At 42.3% G+C, this 20,214-nt stretch overlaps 1 protein-coding gene across 7 annotated transcripts in view; it reads right to left on the minus strand.

Moving 5' to 3' along the window:
• Positions 1-529: 529 nt before the first annotated feature.
• fhip1aa (FHF complex subunit HOOK interacting protein 1Aa) overlaps positions 530-20,214 on the minus strand; it is a 29,627-nt gene continuing 9,942 nt past the window's right edge. For 4 of the 7 annotated variants that reach the window (XM_039613900.1, XM_039613899.1, XM_031756978.2 and 1 more), the window contains 12 exons: positions 16,362-16,422; positions 14,471-14,691; positions 9,402-10,082; positions 7,802-7,960; positions 7,587-7,673; positions 6,866-7,033; positions 6,528-6,607; positions 6,139-6,341; positions 3,776-4,786; positions 3,502-3,680; positions 3,206-3,326; positions 530-2,545 (listed from right to left, as the gene is read on the minus strand). In XM_039613900.1, the coding sequence (XP_039469834.1) occupies positions 2,346-2,545; positions 3,206-3,326; positions 3,502-3,680; positions 3,776-4,786; positions 6,139-6,341; positions 6,528-6,607; positions 6,866-7,033; positions 7,587-7,673; positions 7,802-7,960; positions 9,402-10,082; positions 14,471-14,578 (2,997 nt within the window). In that variant the 5' untranslated portion in view covers positions 14,579-14,691; positions 16,362-16,422 and the 3' untranslated portion in view covers positions 530-2,345. Of the gene's footprint in view, positions 2,546-3,205; positions 3,327-3,501; positions 3,681-3,775; positions 4,787-6,138; positions 6,342-6,527; positions 6,608-6,865; positions 7,034-7,586; positions 7,674-7,801; positions 7,961-9,401; positions 10,083-14,470; positions 14,692-15,788; positions 15,854-16,361; positions 16,423-20,214 lie in introns of all 7 variants that reach the window. The other 3 variants (XM_039613902.1, XM_039613901.1, XM_039613903.1) reach the window with 2 other exon arrangements.

A 20,214-nucleotide genomic window follows, 5' to 3' on the forward strand; every position in this document is an offset into this window, starting at 1 on the left:
ATGTGCCATTTGGCTATTGCTATGTTGGCCATTATGGTCATTTGTGAGGCAGAAGATGAAACTACTGACATGACATTCGCTGGCTTATTGAGAGGGGGAGCTGAGAAAACCTGCCAGCCCAAGAATCCAGGAAGGATCACAGTGTGAGAGCTCCCTCTGGTGGTTGAATCATGTCATAATATGACAAACATACCCTACTTGATTTTGGGGTCCTATTTACCACCAGTTCTTTTTTTTCCCCCCAAATATACTTTATTTTTCCCCCCTCTAAGTTGGTCTTTGGTCTGACAGTGAGTCAGAGTTTACAGAGTTCCCACCCCTATAATGACCGGTTTGCATGAGCAGTCAAAAAAGATGCAGTTCACTTGTAAAAACAATGTGTATCTTGTGTATTCGAGCGGTGATGAACGACCAGATATTTATGAGCTGCTGGTTTTCCTGCACAGTTCCTCTTGTGCTTGCTGCGTGTCTTAGTCACTGCTTGGAAATGGAAAACGTTAGTTCCCATGTTTACTCAGCACACACACACTTCAAGTTCAAGTTTTTTTTAATTATTATTATTATCATTATTATTAACAGAGGCATTCCTTTGTATCTGAGACAACAGTGAACAGCAGCCTGGTTAAATCTTGAACACAAAACCGATCGAGAGTCGTATCAGATGAGTCTTTGGAAGATAAATCTACTGAGATTGGTTGGTCAACTGCAGTCGTGCCACAGAGGTGTTAGACAGTGAGTGGCACTGTGGTATTAGAAGGCTGATAAAGTGCTCTGCAACATTCATAAAGACCTGTTCAGCAGTCCTGAAAATGGCTTTGACTTGTAGATTTTGAGCCGTTTTGTAAAGGAAAAAAAACGTATTTGCATCAAGTAGGAATCCAACAATTTAAAAAGAAACACGTTTCATGTTTCAGATTTAAACCTAAAGTAAAACCCAACCTTCTCAGCTCAACTTCTAGATGAGATCTTTGACCTACTCGGTGTAGTTCACACATTCTTCTGCTCAATCAAAAAAAACTACATTTTTAGCTCATGCTGCAAAGTTTCATATTGCTCCTGTTTAACTCCTTCACAAATCAGGCAGCATTGTGAAGTGAAATCATAACTTAGACAACAATTTGCAAGTATTTCCATGTTGGAAGATTCATTCAGAAGAAGCATGCTTTGTAACAAAATATACATGTATATATCATAGTATCTCATTATACTGATAACCACGTGCAGACTAAATTAAAGGCAATTCAAAGCAGGCTGCCTTCAACACAATCCAAACTGATTTTCAACAGATGCAGAACTATGATTGAAATTTCAAACTGATCACAGCTAACACAACACCCTCAGCAGACAAAGGACCGCACACTGAAAAACAAACAACTAACCTCATCAAAAAAAAAAAAATGGCAACAGAAAAAAAAAGCTTAAATACCCCCATCCCGTTACGAAATATGCTAAACTTAATTATTCTTGATTTGCATAGTGTGCTATGTCACCAGAACATACAATATGTACATTATGAGGCATCATAAAGGTAAGGCAGACAATTAAATACGTCACTGCTGAACCTGCTTTGTCGGTTTTTCGCAGATATGGAAAGGCGCAGAGGCCACAAGTGTGGAAATCTAGTGCATTGTTTCACCTACAGCTGTTTAAGAAAATCTCCTGAGGTACCGTCATGAATCAACAAGGAGACGAAGGAAATAAAATCTAAATCTAACACGATGATTTTGTGGAAACACCCCTTCGTGAAGACATATTTTCGCCAAAGGATTAAGTGTCACAACAGTTGCATAAGAACAAAGTTTGGGTGCGTTTCTGTGAAGTTGCCAGCACTGCACCTTGCAGTGATCCATAGACGCAGCACTTCTGAAAGGCCACCTGAGTAATATTGAGTACCACACTGAGCAGCGGATGTCGTACTGTGGATGGAGCTGGTTGCAGAAGACATTCAGGTTGAGGTCAGAACCCAGACGGTTCAAATAAGGGCTGATGACTGCTTTAATTCTTTAAATGTCTACAGTCTTTGGTTAGTAGTGGAGCTGGAGCCTTAGTCATGAACATTTCGGCTGGTGAAAGGCTTCAACAAACAGGTCAAAGTTTAGAAATCCTCCTTGGCTGCCAAATTCTTTCCAGAAGTGGAATGAATACATTTAAAAAGTTCATGAAGTTTTTCTTTTGCTTGGAAAATAAATACTCTATATTTTTAAAAAGTAGTTGTATAAAAATCACTGCATCCAAAAAGGTTTCTATCAAGCGCTGCCCAAAAAGGACATAAATATCAAAAGAGACTCTTTTTATAATCTTTCCGAGTTAGGCTGGACTCTTGACGGAGGCCTAATGGGACACAATTACTCTTCCATAGGAATGTAAGATAAGATGGAGTGCTCTTGTGCAATTGCAGCCAGTTCTTTAAGGAATTCGGTGAAGAGGACGGTAGCGAAGACCTCGGTCCGCTCCAGGGAGATAGCTTTGGGTTTTGGTGGGGGTGAATTCTTTAGGATCCTTCCCCCCTCTTGGTGGTTGGAACCGCTGCTGCCGCCACTTTTGTCTGTGGGAATAAAGATTGAATGAGTCGCACCGACTAACAACCACGTGAACACGCTGACATACTGTACATGCAAAAGTCTGGATTCAAAGATATTCTCCAAACATATTTCCGTTTCCTGATTTCTAAATATTACGCTCTGCTCGTCTAAATTATTCCCTTTAAAATTCCTTTCTTCCGACAACACTTTTTCAAGCCTGCACAGCTCTGAACCTACGGGGAATATAGTTCAAAACCACGGCTAAAGCTTCAGGGCTAGAAAGAGAAAGCAGCTCAACTCCAAAGATACACGACTTAAAGAACTCAGCACAGGCAGCTAAATTTATTCTGGTACCAAACAGGAGCCCAAAAACAACCAATCAGGAATGCCGATGTTGCCTTGAACCATATTTAACACCATGCTGGTAAGGCTGAGGAATAATAAACAGTAAATCTAATGCAATCTGCCTTACTAACCATCTGGATACTACCAAAATACTTCCCAGAAAGCTTTTACAAACAAACTCCTGGCAGGGCTAGCGGGGTAGCTTATGGGTTCTCACAATATAATCAAATAGATATACAGATATATAAATAGATACTTGATTTTTCATACTGTCATAGAGCCATGTGCAGATTTCAATAAGACCTAGAACAGAAAGGGAGAATCTGAGATGTTGTCACCTGTTTCTATGAACGACGGCTCCCGAGCCATTAGCCAGTGTTGGGCAGCAGTGATCAGCTCTGTAAAATCCTTCTTGCTGGCAGCCAGCTCCTCTATCTGGTTCTTTACAATGGCTAGTACCTAAAACACAAAGCAAAAACAACATGATTTACATATGCAACATTTACAGAGGTGATATGATTAAAGCACAACTAAAGACAATCAACTTAAAACTAAAAGTGCAAAGTATTTCCAAATCCCTGACCACAGACCTCAAAACTTTAAAAAAAAAAAATAAAAAATGAGACGGTGTTACCTGGTAAAGAGAGCGAACAGTCGGCTGAAAAACCAAGTTGGTATTGAGGAGGAAGGAGCGCAGCAGAGGCTGAGGGTAAGCAGCTAACTGGGCCAAGATACCCGTCAGCAACAGGTTGACATGAAGCGAGTTGGATAGCATGTTCTCCAGACGAGACAAAAGCACGCTGATGAATGGACCTGCAGGGAGAGAGGTTTGAAATAAAAATTCTTTCCAAATTCATTTTTGAACAAATGATGAGACTCCTACAGAGCTAAGATATTCCTCAGCTCACCTGTAAAAGGTAGTGAATTGTTTTTAGTCGCACTCCCGCTGCGAAACCTGTTGATTGTCCCAAATGGTGAATGCAGTTTCTCTGGCTCTGGCGTTTCAGCAGAGAAGGAGGCGAAATCCATCTCATCCTCCTCCACCACCACCACCTCCACAGGTGTGATGGGCTTCTTCACCTCTCCGTCAGCTTTGACCGGTTTTCCACCTGCTTCGTGGTCCAAAGTGCGAATGAGCTCCTCATACTGAGCCAAGAGATCGTCACCCAACTCTACAGCAGTCGTGTTTTGGAGGTTGGCGTTGCAATCCGTCTGACCGTTAGCCTTTGCGTCCAAGCTGTTGCTGCTATTATCAACCATCGCAGGGCTTGGAACTGTTAGATTGAGCCCATTTTTGAGAGGAACTTCAGCTGAGCCTGGCTTGGTTTCTTCTGTTTGCGAGCCACTGGGTTTACTGGTGCGCTCAACATCGCCGGAGTCTTTCTTTGCGATGAGATCGTACACCATGACGTCATCCTGGAAGTCGTTCTCCTCAATGTATGAGCCTTTAACCAACATTCGTGCTGTTCTCCTCATCTCCTGGATGTGCTTCGGGGGCTCCGCAGGAGGCGGCTGGGGAGGTCCTCTCTCTGCCGAAGCATCGGCGGTCTGCACGGGGCATGCATCGTAACTGTCATCCCACTCCAGCTCCAGCTGGTTGACGGGAAGCGGGTCTGTACCTGGCGGCACGCAGGATCCTGCTTGCAATGCAAAGGGGCGTTGAGCTTTCTTGAGAGCCATCTGGGGTTGCCGACTCGTTAGCCCCGGCTCTTCTAGGACGCCCGGCTGGTATTTCTCAGGAGGCGGGTCCTCGCCGTCGTACGGGGCTGACCACACCTGGCAGGCACGGATGCAGCTGTTGATGCTCAGACGGGCGTCATAGAGGTAATGAAGATAACTGACGTCCAGGTAGATTTCTGACCCGATGGTGCAGGAGTTTCCTGAGCCATCATTTTCTTCAGAGAAGCTCTTTTTTTCCTCTGATTAAAAAAAAAGAAAAAAAAAAAACAGATAAGAACTGTTGATAAACACTGGTGTGCAGGGCCTCAGCACAGCACTCACACAGAGCACAACTAATGAGTTTGACATGTAACTACAGGGGGTAAAGTGATGTAATGCACCGAATCAGCGGGAGATCTCGCCATTTGATAAAATGCTCACAATCAGCCCCGTTACATGTTGGTGTCCCAATTAAATGCAGATCTACACCTTACAGTGCGCCATATGTCTGAACAGATTTGGGAAACGTTCCATTAATAAATTATCCCATTTTCATTGTAGTTCCTCAACTGCCACACTAAAAGATTTTTTTTTTCACCATTTATGCCGAATTTTCTGACATTTTATTAGGTTATAATATCCAGCGTTTCAGTTAACTGACTGATTGAGTTGATTTGAGGCCATTATTCAGCCAGTTAGACTAACTAACCAACAGCGGGAATAATTGGAGCACTTGGCCATGCTTTTCTACTTGGGTATTGACAGCCATGGATATTTATTATCCATGTCTATCAGGAATATAACATATGTAGAAACATCCGAGAGCATTTAATCATTTCTTTAAAGTATTACATGTCTTTAAAGTTTGTTGTTGCCATGACAACAGACACCGTCTATTAATCTGTCCTTGGGAAAAGAAAACGTGTTAACAGATAATTCATTATTTTTGTTCTGTAACGTGAATTACAGTTAACAGTGTTCACTTTAACATATTAAGCAAAAAGAATCAAGCTTTTCAAACAGAAACAAACTGTTTTACACCATCACAAACCTGTGGCAAATTCTGACAGCCTATGAATTAGGGCTGTGCAGTTGATTGAGTTTTCTTAATATTAAACAGCAAGCAAAAGCAAATCGCTGTGTGATGATCTGCCTGCATGAGCCAATCACAGATGTTCCCTGCAGTGCACAGCATGAACTTCCCTGGATTTAGCTTGGATCAGTAAAACTACGTAAAAATTAAATAATTAATTGAAATAAAACCGAGCAACAACAGATAACAGACCGTCTAAACAACAATCAAATGTCTGGCACAGCAGGAGGCGAAGAGCTTCTCCCTTGAAGCAGATCATCATCTGATGTTTGGAAATATGTGTCTGTACCGAAAAGCAACACAACCAACTTCTTCAACCGCCTGAAAACGCAGAATTAACTGCAGTGTAGTTAATGCATAATTAATAATTTAGGCTTCAGGGAGGTGGTAAACATGCTGGACAACAGACTTCATATTACCAAAGTCACTGTGGCCATACATTTTATTAAAAACACAAAAAACCCCTGCAAAAGTAATACTTTAGGAAGTCTTTTCCTTTAATGTTTCTCTATTTGTTACCTGTGTTTCCCGAATTGTCAGGAGTCTCTCCGCCCTTGGAAAACAGAATGGAGTCCAGCTGCCGGAGGGGCGGCGGGCTGCGATCGGGAGAGCAGCAGGATGGCGTTAACGCCAGGATTTTCGCTGCTGACGCCGAATAGCAGTCCCTCTCCCTCACTACACGTCTCTGACTCAGCATCATGTGATTACAGGGGATCAGGTACCTGGGGAGGCATATGAGAGGGAGACGTTAGGAAAGCCAACGCGTGGCTGTAGGCAGAGAATGGTGAGGAGGGGACAGCTGGCAGATGGTAACAGCGGGAGGTAGAGAGTAAAAGCTCATCGTGCTGTAAAGCAATTAGATGCAGCATGTTTCACAAGTGGGACGTGTCAGCGTGTGGGCCGCTCACCTTAATACGAGCTGCAGCATCACATCTTCACAGTATAAACCAATGAGAGTGCGGAAGAGTGCCAAGGACACAATCCCCAACTGCAGAGTTTAATCAAGTCAGAGAGACACAACAGAGCAAATTTTAAACACTAATTTATTCAGTCCTGAAGATATTTGCACGATAAATTTCACAATATAGGAGAACTGGTTAAACAATCACATATGTTTCCTGTAACAGTAGAAAGAGCATCTGGGACCATTTTTAAAACCTGTTCCTGGCTTATTAAACCTGAGCCATGCTCTATGTGCTGCATGGCAAAACTCGTTTCCTTAGCTGTGTGCTGGGTTCACCTGTACCTGGAAAGGTGTGTTGATGCGGCTGACTAGAGTATCCAAGATATGGACGTTCTCGTGACGGTGGAGGAGGATGAAGGAGAGGAAGGTCTGCAGCAGTGCTGGCTCGGTTACACTTCGTAGGAAGAGGTCCAGGTAAGCTGTGGTGGTCATCACCTCCTCTAAGGTCAGCTGTACACACACAGCAATCAGTCAGCAGAGATTGTGCAAGTAGCAGAATAAATGATCAAATATTAAAACCTGATTCTGCATTGTAGCAGTATTTACTGAATTAAGGATTCATTTAAGCGAGGGAAATTAGGTAATTAGGTAATTTAATTATTGCCTCATTATAAAAGAACTAAACAAATGATAGCACTATATAGAATGAAATAAGATGATGAACTTATATGGCTCTTCTTACACCTTCTTCCAACTCTCTCTTGATAGTTTAACCCAACTAGTGTCCTTTTTACCTTTAGACAGAGCCCAGTTAATGGATTTTCTGATGCCAAGTTCATATTTAATGGATGACAGTGACAGTGATATCTATCAGCTCAATTAATTTCTTGGGTAGAGGGGAAGAAATATGAGGCATTTTTGGAATATTTATGCTTGTATGTTTTTGTTGACACACCACGTCGTCCTGCAGAATAACCGCTTTCTGTAATTGGGAAATGAAACAGCAGAATGGCAAGTACTTCCCTTTGCCTGGGTGAAGAGAAAGGATTGTGCTACTGCTAACCTTGTGGAGTGCTGGTGCAAGGACAGGCACAAGGAAACCATTGTAGATGTAACTAACCAGCTGGTCTCTGATATCAGGGTGGGCCACCTGGGAACAGTCAATATCAAGGAGCATGTCAGTCAAGCGTGTAGCCAGGCAGGAGGTTGCAGTCATTTATCGCACGTGAATACATTTTTCATGAGGCAGAGCTTTTATCGTGCGGCTCACATCTTCACCTGAATAACAGCGTTGCAGAATTCCAGTGAGTTGAGAAACTGGATGAGTGATGGCATCTGGAGCCAGTCCTCTTTGTGCAGGCAGTGCCACTCCTCATTGGGGACCTCCAGCTTGGTGGGCAGAGATGAATACAGGCCGCTCAACCCTGTGGCCAGCACCTGCCAAATGAGGTTTTTATATTTAATCTATTCTCTGATCATCTAAAGTTTCCTCCAGAACCAAAATATGGTTCAAATTTGTGGTCCTAAGTGGAATTTACTCTCAACTTTCAGTAAATAATTTTCTTTGATTCCGTCATTGAAACAAATTGTTTAAAATAATGATATTCCCATTACTCTCATGCATGAGGTAAGTACAGCTACATTATAACAGACCATTTACCTGAACATAGGAAAAAGCACACTGTGCTGCATGCATCATGTAATATAAGTCTATTAAAAATCATCTGCCATAAATTGATTACAGAGAGAATATTACAGACTTCATTAAAGTACCATATGGCAGATGCAGAAACACACACACACACACACACACACCTCCTCTGCTGTCAGTTTTACCTTAAGCTTCAACAGATTTATTACTGTTTTACTACAAAGCTAAAACACTAGTGTAAATCACTTGTTGGCCTCTGCTTTGTAACTTGTAATGCAAATATAAGCGATGCAGCAGTCTACATATCAGCCTGCTGCTTTCTCCTTGCTCAGCTCGGAGACCTTTAGCAGTATTTGAGATGCGACATGTTTGGCGTATTATTCTAACTAATGCTTTAATTTCAAAATAAGATTCCATCTTATTTTGAAATCCTTGTGTTCTGGGCCAGATTATCCAGGCATTCTGGGCATATGTCCACAGGCCTCAGACACAGTTGAGGGCCCACCCAAGCACCAAATAAAAAAAACAATAATAATAATAATACCAGATTTTGATTCTCTTTAACTTTTTTTAATCCTAAAAACATATATCATGGGCACAGTGTAAGGTACCCTGCTCTCCACAGGCACACAAAAACTTATAATCATCAAATCAAGTTGGCGCGTGCCCATCGCATTTGTGCCCAGGCATCTGTAACTTGATGATCTGGGCATGCCTGCATTATAAGTACGAAGAACTGCTTTACAAATGCAACATAGGCTATACCAGCGCAACCAAATTAAAGTGTAAATGAGTGGCATTATTAGTATTGTAGTATCGTACACGTTCCTCTACAGCATTATTCCGCTGTGCCCTTCTTGTAGACGCCAGTGGAACCAATTAAATTCTGTCTGCATTCAAACCTCATTTTGAAAGCACTGTCTGCAGCCGTGAATAAATGACGTTATTTACATGGGATTAGCTTGCAGCCGTGCTGTAATCTTATAAATGCCACACATTCGGTGCCAGATTTTTATTTACCCTTGTTTTGTTTTTTTGCTTTTTTAAGTGAGCCCATGAATTAATCACCATCTGCTCTCTGACTAATTATGATACCCAGACACAGAAATGTCAGGGAACAATGATGCCAATGTTAGTGCGCGAGTGGGATTATTTAGTATTTAGGACAAAACGACTCCTTTTGAATTTTACAGAAAGTGAGCCGCTGAGCTTCCATTTGGGACTGACCGGACAGAAGAAGGTGTTCTCTGCGATGTGTTTGGCCACTCGCTCATTCTCAGCAGACAAAGACATGATGAGCAGTAAGGCATCTCTGGCTTGCTGGCCCACCGTGCCCTCTCTGTGAATAAAAGGGATGAGCAGGGAGAAGATGAGGAAGTTGGTGGCTCCCTGATCCTCGCTGGTGTGGAAAAACAGCTCCAGAATTGAAGGGTCCTTCGCCAGGACGTAGCACAGCTGGTTGAGCAGCAACACCAGCTCGGCTTCGACCGCAGGCGCAGTGGTGCTCGAACAGGAGGACAGCAGCATCATGAGAGGCCGCAGGATGGGCTTGTGGTGCAGCAGAGGCTGGCGCGCCTGGCCCACCAGCATCTCGTACATTTTCAGCTGCTCCAGCTTCATGTCGTCCGTGAACTCTCGACGGAGGCTCCACACAAACAGACGCTCCATCACGTTCTCCATCACCACAAACTCCAGGATGGGGCCCATGGCTCCGGCCTGACCGCTCTCCTCCTCCATCAGCAGGAACAGCATGTGCTCCACATAATTCTGCACCGCGCTTGCCTCGTCTCCAGGGATGGGGCCGAAACGAGAGCTGCCACTAGAGCTGGCGGTGAGGTTGATGACACTGAGGGAGGGCAGGGCGGAGCTGCTGCGCAGAGGATCATGCTTTTCAAGGATCTTCACAACCTACAGTACAAGAGAAGAGGAAAAGCACACTGGTTTTTAATTGTTCATGCAGAAATAGAATACAGATGATATGAGATCTTAGACTTAAGTCACCCAAGAAAGTGTCTGTCATACAGATAAACTCCTGTTATATTTGATCTAACCCCTGTGGTATAAGACGTGTATGAATCAGTAAATTCAGCCAGTGGAGTGGCTGATAGAAACCCACAGCACCAACCAAAGGTTAAACCTTTTGTGCAAGTCACCTCTGTAGGTGGCATCAAGCAATTGAGAGACACTTAACTGAAACCTGCATGACATCACTTCAGTCAGAAGCTTGTTTTCAAATAGGAAAGTCATTTTTTCTACCTTAAGTGATTGTGCATAATTTCACCATAATTTTATCCCTTTTTTAACACCACACACAAACTCGTTTTTATAGCTTAGTGAGGACTTCTAATTGACATAATGCTTTCCCGAGCTGCTTACCCTTAACCTAACCATCAAAAATGAATATCTAACCCAAACACTCAGCCTAAACCTAACCATAACCTAATTGTAATCCTGACACTAAAACCACATTTTTAAGCCTCAAAAATGCCTTCAAAGTCGTGGGGACGAGCATTTTGTCCCCATAAGTGACTGCTGGTCCCAAGAAAGATGTCTAAACACGCACACACACACACACACACACACACACACACACACACACACACACACACAGAGATTTTCAGATTTTACAGAAGAACCCAATACAAAACTAAATGGGCACTAGAACATGCTGCCTGAGGGCTCAAAGATCACAAGCACTCAATATTGATTTTTGTCCCCAAGGACAGGGATTTCTACAGTCTCTGAACATTTTGATGAAATAATGATGTACAATAGATGATGAGATATTCAGTCTTCACAATTTTCCACTGAGGAACATTATTCTGAAATTGTTTCACAATTTGTAGATGTATTTTTTTGCAGATTTGTGAACCTCTGCCCATACCTCTATACCAATCATGTTACTGTTGACAGTTACTCCATCCCTTTCCTTTTATTTTTAAGCCTTTTGTTTCCCCTATACCAACTTTTTGGAGACATGTTGCTGTCATAAGATTCAAAGCATGAGCCCTCAGAGAGAGCAACTACCCCAATGGGTGGGGGTTATACTGAAATTTTGGCATTTTATGATGCTTTTATTACAATCGGATGCCAGCCTGTTATGGCATCATTGCAATGTTGTAGGGCGTTATATTGATAAAAATAAATAGTGCGTTGTACACCTTACTCCATGCCCTTTCAGATGATTTATTACTCCATATGGTTTCTAGAAAAAATATTTCTAAGTTCAAGTTTGCCCTTCAGGCAAGGTTAAGGCCAAATGCTTAGCCAGCTGAGGTACTCATGTCACCAAGTTTGAAGGTGATTCATAAAAAATAGAAATGTTTGTCACATAAAGTTTAACTGATTATCCACATTTGGTGAGATTTTCACCAAATTTCACCTGATTTTCACTAAAATTAAGTATCTACTGTATCTACTAGTATCTACACAAAATTTTAAAATGATATCTTGAAAACCACGCATGCTGGATTGCTAACAAACAGACAAACAGACCCTACTTTGTGGGGGGAAATGTGTAATGTTTTTTTAATGAAATACTAAATTGCCTCAGTTTAAACTTCTCAGACGTTTTCTATGTTCTTATGGGAATAAAATATGGGTTTGTGAGCTTTGCAAATCATTGCATTCTGCTCTTATTTACACTTTACACAGTGTCCCAACTTTTTTGGAAGTGGGACTGTATGCAATACAAATAGATACAATCACTTCCTTATTCGTGACAGGTTCAGTTTCAACAGAAGTGGAGTGGAGACAAGCAGCACTGTATGAATAAACTCACTTTGGTTGCACAGAATAATACAGTCCTTTGTGTATCCAGTCCCTCCCGTGTGTGTGTGTCTGCTGTGTAGAAACCAGTGTCACAATAATGGAGCCAGTGTCCCCAAGCTGACGCTGCTGCCATGACAATAACAGTCTGTGTATGAGATAACTGGGCATGGCTAATGGCAGCAAGAGAACAGAGTCTGTAATCCCAGCTCAGTGGAACAAGCCACAGGGATCAGTCCAGCTCAGGCTCTCCTTCCATTTCTGAAGTAACAGGAAGGAGGCCGAGGATAAGATTTTCCCTAACTGAACATCCGGAAGAATGGAACCGTGATCATGGACCACCTTATACTGGTGACGTTATGGTCGGTTCCTAAAGGGGTCAGTATTCACAGTGTTTTTTATTGTTGTTTTTCAGGATTTGCCCAACGATGCTCACTGGTGGCATTATTTTACATATTAAGCTGGAACATGAGCAACAGAGACGTCTTTTAAAATGTGACCAAAAAGTAGGCTCAGGCTGGATCAATGTCAAATATTTCCCAAGAGCAGTCAGTCATTGTTATGTTATGGATGTTGGCATAATAGTGCCACAGATATGGGAGGATCCTCAAATGGCGGTAGTATCGTATTGCCAGCCTCCAGTGCCTCACTGTGTCTGTGACAGTAACTTCAGTTAACCATCAGACAGAGCAATGGACACATTGAATCATTCAGAATGACATTCATGGTTTAAAGACAGATCGTCACTGTACTCAATTATGAAAAATCAAGACTGCAAATGCCAGTGAGGAAAGAAAAGTCAAGTGTCAGAGCACATTCAGACAAAACTGCCAGATTTTCTTGACGACTAAAATGAATCAGAGACCTTTACAGAATCACCATAAACACGCTGCCCACACTACACAGACTACAGTTAAAGACTGTTGCCAGCAACTGACAGATCACTTAGCGTGACGTAACACATACAGTGAGCTCCGTGACGCCTGGAGAGCAGCTGATAAGAGCCAGCAAATGAACCTAAAGCTAATCTTCAAACTCTGAAACAGCCATACTTCTCACACAAAGACAAGGTCATTACTTACAGCATGTTCACGGTTTTCTGAGCTGAAACAAGTCAAGAGCATTCTTATCAGGCTAGAGATTATATAAGAATGAAAACAAAACTCTGCGTGAGGTGGATTTGTGCTGCCTGAAGCAAATCGAACTTTAATCCCGAACAAGGAGTCCAGCCCAGAGTTTTTCATTACAGCTACTGTCAAAATGGGGATGAGAAACATGGAGCTGAGCAGACAGCTAGCAAAGACTGCTACATGACTCATGAGGCGTCTGTTGACATTACTTAGTATTAGCTGCAACAGGGGGATCACATTTATTTCACAGTTACAGTTGTTATTAAAAATATCCCATTTGTGTGACAAGTTGAAAAGTGTAAAATCTACAATTGTGCAAAATTTTAAATGCTTTGAATGTCTTGTATGTCATTAAACAGTTTATCATGACTAAACTGTGCTCCAGATGTTTCATGTTGGCACATCAGTAAGTTGCACATCAACCCAAGACTGGCTGTGTAATTAATCTCAAAAGAAAGAGCTGAAGAAGTTTCAGTTACGATATATTTATATAGCGCCAAATCACAGCAACAGCTGCCTCAGGGCACTTTATATTGTAAGATTGAGACCCTACAATAATACAAAGAAAACAGAAAACCCCAACAATCACACAAACCCCTATGAGCAAGCGTTCTGGTGACAGTGGGAAGGAAAAACTCCCTTTTAACAGGGAGAAACCAGAACCATGCTCAGGGAGGGGCGGCCATCTGCCATGTATTTAGATTAGAGTTAACATGGTGCCTTTAAACTTGCATAGTTATAACACCAAAAGTGTGATTCTGCTTGATTTTGATTGATTCGGGGTCAGACGTCACGTTGACAACCATAAATGTAGATGACAGTTACCATTATGCTCCTCTATGTCCTCATTATTCAGTGTCCCCCTGCCCCATGTTAGTGTGTGCAGAGTTTGTTCATCTCTGTGTGGGAGGAGTGGGGTTAACAGGCTGCCGTGTCCTGCAGGGGAGTGAACAGGGACACAAGCTGCTGGAAAGAACCAGGAGTCTGAGACAGTCAGCCTTTTACCCCCAAGATTCCACTGGCCACGCCCACACTGCAGTTTACTGTTATAGGGGGACTACCTGAGTCATTTTTTGCCATCAGGTTTTGAGAAGGAAGTTAAACAGAATGTGCATCTTTATGTACAAGATTTTAATGTATTCACTTCACAAGGGTTTCATTATATTTTAGTGTGCAAGTCTTATGCCGCATTCTATTTTCCAAGGAAAATGGAAAATGGGTGCTTTTTAACCACATTTTATTTGTGAACATGTTTGTTTAACCTTTTTAGAGGATATCAGGTGCATACTTCTGAAGTTAAGAGAACCGGGCAAGCAGTTCTTTGCTTCTAGTGTGAAAAACTAAGCTAGCTGGAGACTTCACAGTTCTGAGACTGTTAGCTTGGCGCTGGTGTTTTACCTGAGCCCAGTGGTTCTTGAACACAATCATGCAGGTCTCTGGGTCCACCCCTTTCAGGACAAGAGACTGCCCATCACGGTTTCCATTGGCAACCACAGAGGCCATCATGGTGACCGGATCGCATGTGGGTTAAACCATGTCATAGGCAGGACAGGGAGGGCTTTCCTGGCTGCTCACTGGGTGTTACCAAAACCAGAGACAGAGGGATGATCACAGGAGATCTGAGGAGTCAAATAAAAGAGGAGACACAAAATGACATCATATACAAAGCCAAAAAAAGTTTGCTTCATAGGATAGCAGCACAGTGATACGGCTGGTGATTGCTGCAGACTGCAATCCCTCTTTGCTTCTGCATGGCCAGCTAGGAGCTATGACAGGCATGCAGGAGAGAGAACAATAACAAGCCAAGTCAGAGGAGTCAGTCGAGGAGAGAAACAGAGGCTGCGTCAAGTTCGACTTTACCGTCTCCTGCAGCAACTCTGCGCTTCACACCGAGCTGTCAAATCGCTTTTGGAATATATCATACGCCCCCATTGGATTCCTGCAGGCCCCTGGACATCACTCTCATTACAGAAATATTTTGTGACATCAGAAGGCGAGCAGCAACTGGGTGTGTCTGCTCTGGCTGAGTGTGGGGATCAAGGAGGGTAAAAAAAACTTCGATAAAATACAGGAGACGATTAGTTCTGTAGATCACACGTGATTTATTGCATGTCCCGTTTTTACTTCTGGATCAGAAATATTATAAAATGTATGAAAGCACTGCTCACACCGCTTGTTTGGATGAAAGAACATATATTATTTTAGCCAAAAATAGCCTGAGGGCAGCTTCGCACAGCAGTTCCAACACTCGCACTGGCACCATAAAAATCTGGAAGACTCTCACTCTTTTCCCCCCTAAGAAAGGAACTAGTTTGTTGTTTCCCTTGGAAAGCATGTTCATGGAAAGATTCATACAGCCAAAACTGAACAGAATGAGAGTAGCGCTTTTCGAAAGAGAAACATGTGAGCTGCCATATAACCAAAACAAAACGAGTTCCCTGCTACACAGTTCCCTGTGACACGCTTCCAGGTACAGTGCAGGCCTTTGCTTCACAAGAAAGAACAGGATGTAACACGGATCCTGTGTACCCTGGATTACCTGTGTATGAGAAGCCCAGCAGCTCATGGGAGCTCAGATTTGTTTTTTAAAAGATCTAAGATAAAAAGATCTGCCTTAATGTTTTGTTAACCATTAAAAACTAGAACAGTTTTAATGTTTTATATTAAAGATAAAGTCCCAAAGCCAATGAGCCACTATTAAGGCTTGATGTTTTACCTGTTGAGCTGATATGTGTCCACTTGAGTTGACAAGTTGTGTTGGGAGATCTTTAGGATTCATTACTGGGAAAACATACAGGTTGTTAAGATACTTCAATACAAACCAGCAGACTGACAGAGCCACCCCTACAACCCAGCCACTAGCCTGGCTACAAGCAAACTATCCAGCACTACACAATGACATGACAAAGTGCGTTTGTCTGTGAATACTAACACAATGATAGGACCAAGTCAGGCAGTCCCAATACCCAGGGCGATATGGAAACCGTCACCACAGGGGACCAACTGTAAAACACACAGCAGCTGCACAACATGGGGCCCCAATTTACGGCTTCTAGTCCCCAGCCCCTAAACGCATCTCCTGACGAATCACAGCACCACCCCCGCCCACCCTTCACTTTGCTCCAATACCACACAGAAACATCTCCGCCACCCATACACGTTAGGCTCACTTTGCCAGGCAAAACTTTTCAGCCATCTGCTTTCAGTTACGAGTGACTGCAGGCCGGTTAGATTCTCAAGAAGGAATGTGAAAGCAGCGTGGAGCGAGCGTGCTGGCAGGATTTCTTACCTCGCGTGAATCATCTTCAACTGGCACAGGTCGCTAAGCAGACAAGGACCTCATTCTGCTCCTGTTGCACAAAAAAACAAAAAAAGACAGACAGAGAGAAATATGAAAATATGTCAAGAGAGGAGCAGGAAGCGGCTGTGTGAGAGGCGAGGCATGGTGGGAAGTGACTGGACATGAGTAAGCTGCTCCGAGCACCAGTTGGATGGAGATGAAGAGGAGGTGGTTACAGGGAGGGAGCGAGGGAAGAGAAGGGAAGGAAAAGCAGAAGTGGAAGGGAGTGAAAAGGAAAAAAAACAAGCTGAGTGAAAGTCTACAGAAAAATGAGGACATACAAGTACAAATTCCAACAGTGCATGCAAGAAGACAAGGATTACGTATACTGTATGGCAGCACTTAATATTCCTATAAGAATTCATAATTCACAGAAGAATAACATGATTGTCCTTTCCAGTTCGTGATGTGACACTGCACAGCAGCCGTCCTGAGCTGCGAGAGGCCAGCTGCCCTCTCTGGCACCAGCACGACCCATCATGTAAAACATGTCACTTGAGACAGTAGCCTTAAAAGTCTCAGGGTGCAACTTGTAGTTGTGTACACTGTAACACAAACCACAAAAGCTGCACGCTGCCTTTAATCCCCCTTTCATATTCTGAGCAGATGCAATTCTGAAATGTGTCTTTCTTGGAAAATGTGCAAGCCTTTCCTGAAGCGTGACGTCGTGTATACAGCAACAGTCGGACGGAGACAGGTGTGTGTGTGCACGAGTTCTTAGAAAAGCACCAATCCAAGCGTTTGTTGACTCATCTTTGGCTCAGTCCCACTCCCAGCAGTACATTATACAAGCTGTCCATCGGTCCGCACTCTGTTTAAAGCCACATAACATGTCTACATAAGAATAACACGGGGAGCAGTTTTGTTCAGAGCTCTTCAACCTGTGGACAGGAGGTGCTTACAAATTGAATTGCCAGCCTTGTGATTAATTATTAAACTACATGCAGCTCACAGCTGCTCCAAATTTGCCTTCGTTTTCCTATTTATGGCCTGACAGCAGATATTAGGACACGGGTTGGCAGCTTGGTCAAACAGGCGCGAGCTGCTGACTGTAGAAGTTGAATCAAGAATGGTTGCTATGATTTAATCATTTATAACTGGTGTGATAACAGTGCTGTGTAATCACACCTCCTGAAAAGGTCAAGAGGGATTAATTCCATTTTAAGTGAAGGTAAAGGTGTGGGCATAAATCTTTGTTACACAAAATGATTCATTTAAAACAAGTGAATCAGCTGAGTGGGCTGGGCAACACATGGTGGATTCTGACTTATAACACATGTCAGTGTAGTCCATTCTTCTGCTTTCAGCTGCTCCTTTTAGGGGCCAACACAGCGGATCATATGCCTCCATCTCTCCGTCTCTTTAACACCAATCACCTGCATGTACTTCTTCACTCCATCCATGAAACTTCTGTGTGGTCTTCCTCCTTTTCTCCTACCTGGCAGCTCCATAGTCAACGCACTTTGTCCAGTATATCCATTAAATAGTAATATATATTTAGAAATATATTTGAGGTAGTGTAAAAGTAGTCTGGCCACAATTTGAGATAAATAGACAAGCACAGATAACCATGGAACACAGTATAGTGAAGCAACAGCAGGCTATCCAACAGACTGTATAAAAAGGGGCCCTGAAAAATGAAGCCAATGGGCAAACCGGCATTGTTTTCAAATGACCAGCAGGGGCAGCTTCTCAGGTTGACCCATGGCTCCCTCATCAGCGATCTCAATAAACATGTTCCACCAGAGGTTTTGTCCTCGACTCTGCTTTCAAGTTTCCTTTAGTACAGCATGAAGTTCATTTTCTCAATTTGAGACTGATGTAAGGCATCCACTTGCCTCCTCCCTTAAACGACTACCATCTGCACTGCACTATTGTCACCCCTTGTTCACAAAAAAAAAAAAAAAAAAAAAAAATAGCAGGTCCAAAGTATCTTTTATTCTTCAAACCATCAAATTTCTGAACATGAGCAACACAATTACTATGCAAATTATTTTTACCAACGTTATTATGCAAGGAGAGTGAAAGTGTGTATATTGCGTGCTAATGTCTTATCTTGAACTGATTGTTTTACTGCATGTGGTGTATACGCACGTCATGGGACATATAAATGTATCTATCTAAACAAGATAAATCAGGGACATGCACTGCCGCTCAATCTCTCAGTCAGATCCACACCTTTCTCATCCCATCCAGTTTCACAAGTGGCTATCAGCTAAGCAGCTGAAAGTAAACCAGTAAGTATTTTCCTTCATTTTTTTAAATTCTCTGTAACATCAGTAACCCTCTCAAGCTCTTTTTATATAAAAAAAATTATTCATGTAACAGCTGACTCTTTAGATATATCACCTAACATAACTGTTGCAGTTTAAGTCTAAGAGCAGTTACAGATTAATATTAATGAACTGATCCTACAAGAGGAAAAAAAACAAAACAAAAAAAAAAACGAAAATACCTGTATACCCTGAGGTGTTTTTTTTTTAATATGAGCATGGGATTATTTTAGAGATTAAAGGATTGTATTATACATTGTTTGTTAGGATTTCTGGATTAGTTTGTTTACATTTTTTCTGCACCCCGTCTATTGTCTCGCCTTCCTGCAATGCCGTCTGGTCCGCATCACACTGCCAGGTTCACTTGTGTGTCAGCATCACTGCCTCTCAACTTAATTTTCAGCTGCATTTCCCCCGGGTTCCTACGTCGATACAGCCATCAGTTTTTGATACACAGGATATTATCAAAAGCTCCTGTTTCAGAATCATTTGTTCTTTTGTCAGGGGGTACAATTTTCAAGATTAGCTCAAGCAACAACTACCTCTCAAATCTCCATTCGGTACAGCAGGTTTCTTGACCTATTAATAGCCAAATAGGTCAGGATTTGGGCCTAGCAACAGAAAGGAGACTGTGCCCCAGCACTTTCTACTCAACTAATACCCCAACAATCCAACGAGCGTCCGACACAGCACGAGAACAAAGCCACTTATTTCTAAGAATTTAAATGTGCTTTTTGAAGAAATCCAGTTCTAGGCCTGTTATGGAAAATCATGACCTACATTTACAGGTCTCATTTACAGTACCTGCTGTCGCACAAAGAGAGACAGACCACTCTTACCCATAAGTCACTGCTCTACTTGCTCAAAATAACCTGAAATACAGTAGAGTCATGAAAAGGTCTAAAATACAGGCTGCTGAAAACATCTTTTGTCTGTGTGAATCTGTGAGTTGCTTCTGAAAGAGTAACTATCCAATTACAGTAATTTGATAATTACACATATTTGTTGCTTCCACATCAGAGTCACAAACATAATAAGACAGAAAGACTGGGATGCTACCTTCTTTTTCTACAGCCCTGTGCAAAAGTTTTGAGCTTCCTCTCATTTTTTTAAATATTTTGCCTCAAAGGAGCCAGACATCTTGGTCATTTTTTAAAGTGCTCTTGAGCAATGGGTCTCTGGGCTTTCTGAAGGTCTTTCGAAGATTGCATTTGGACATTCCCTGCTTTTTCATGCACTTTCAGTCTAGTCTCTGTACCTGACCACACCGCAGAGGAATGTTTTTTGCTATTTTTTGCTTAGGTAATTTTTTAACACTGATCTATGAACAATTTTAGCATAAATAGTGCTGTGTCTGAGCATAACAGACATCTCAGCAAAGAGCCAACTTCAAATTGTAGCTTTAGGCACTTTGCTACTAGCAGCCTGCCGCAGGAAAGTATAATTCGTTCCCCTTTCTTTAGCTGAATCTTTAAAAATAACAAAGACTGGGCTGGAAAAGTAGAAGATGAACAACAAGAAAGAAAAAA

Source organism: Oreochromis aureus, linkage group 6 (assembly GCF_013358895.1).
Source record: "Oreochromis aureus strain Israel breed Guangdong linkage group 6, ZZ_aureus, whole genome shotgun sequence".
NCBI lineage: Eukaryota > Metazoa > Chordata > Actinopteri > Cichliformes > Cichlidae > Oreochromis > Oreochromis aureus.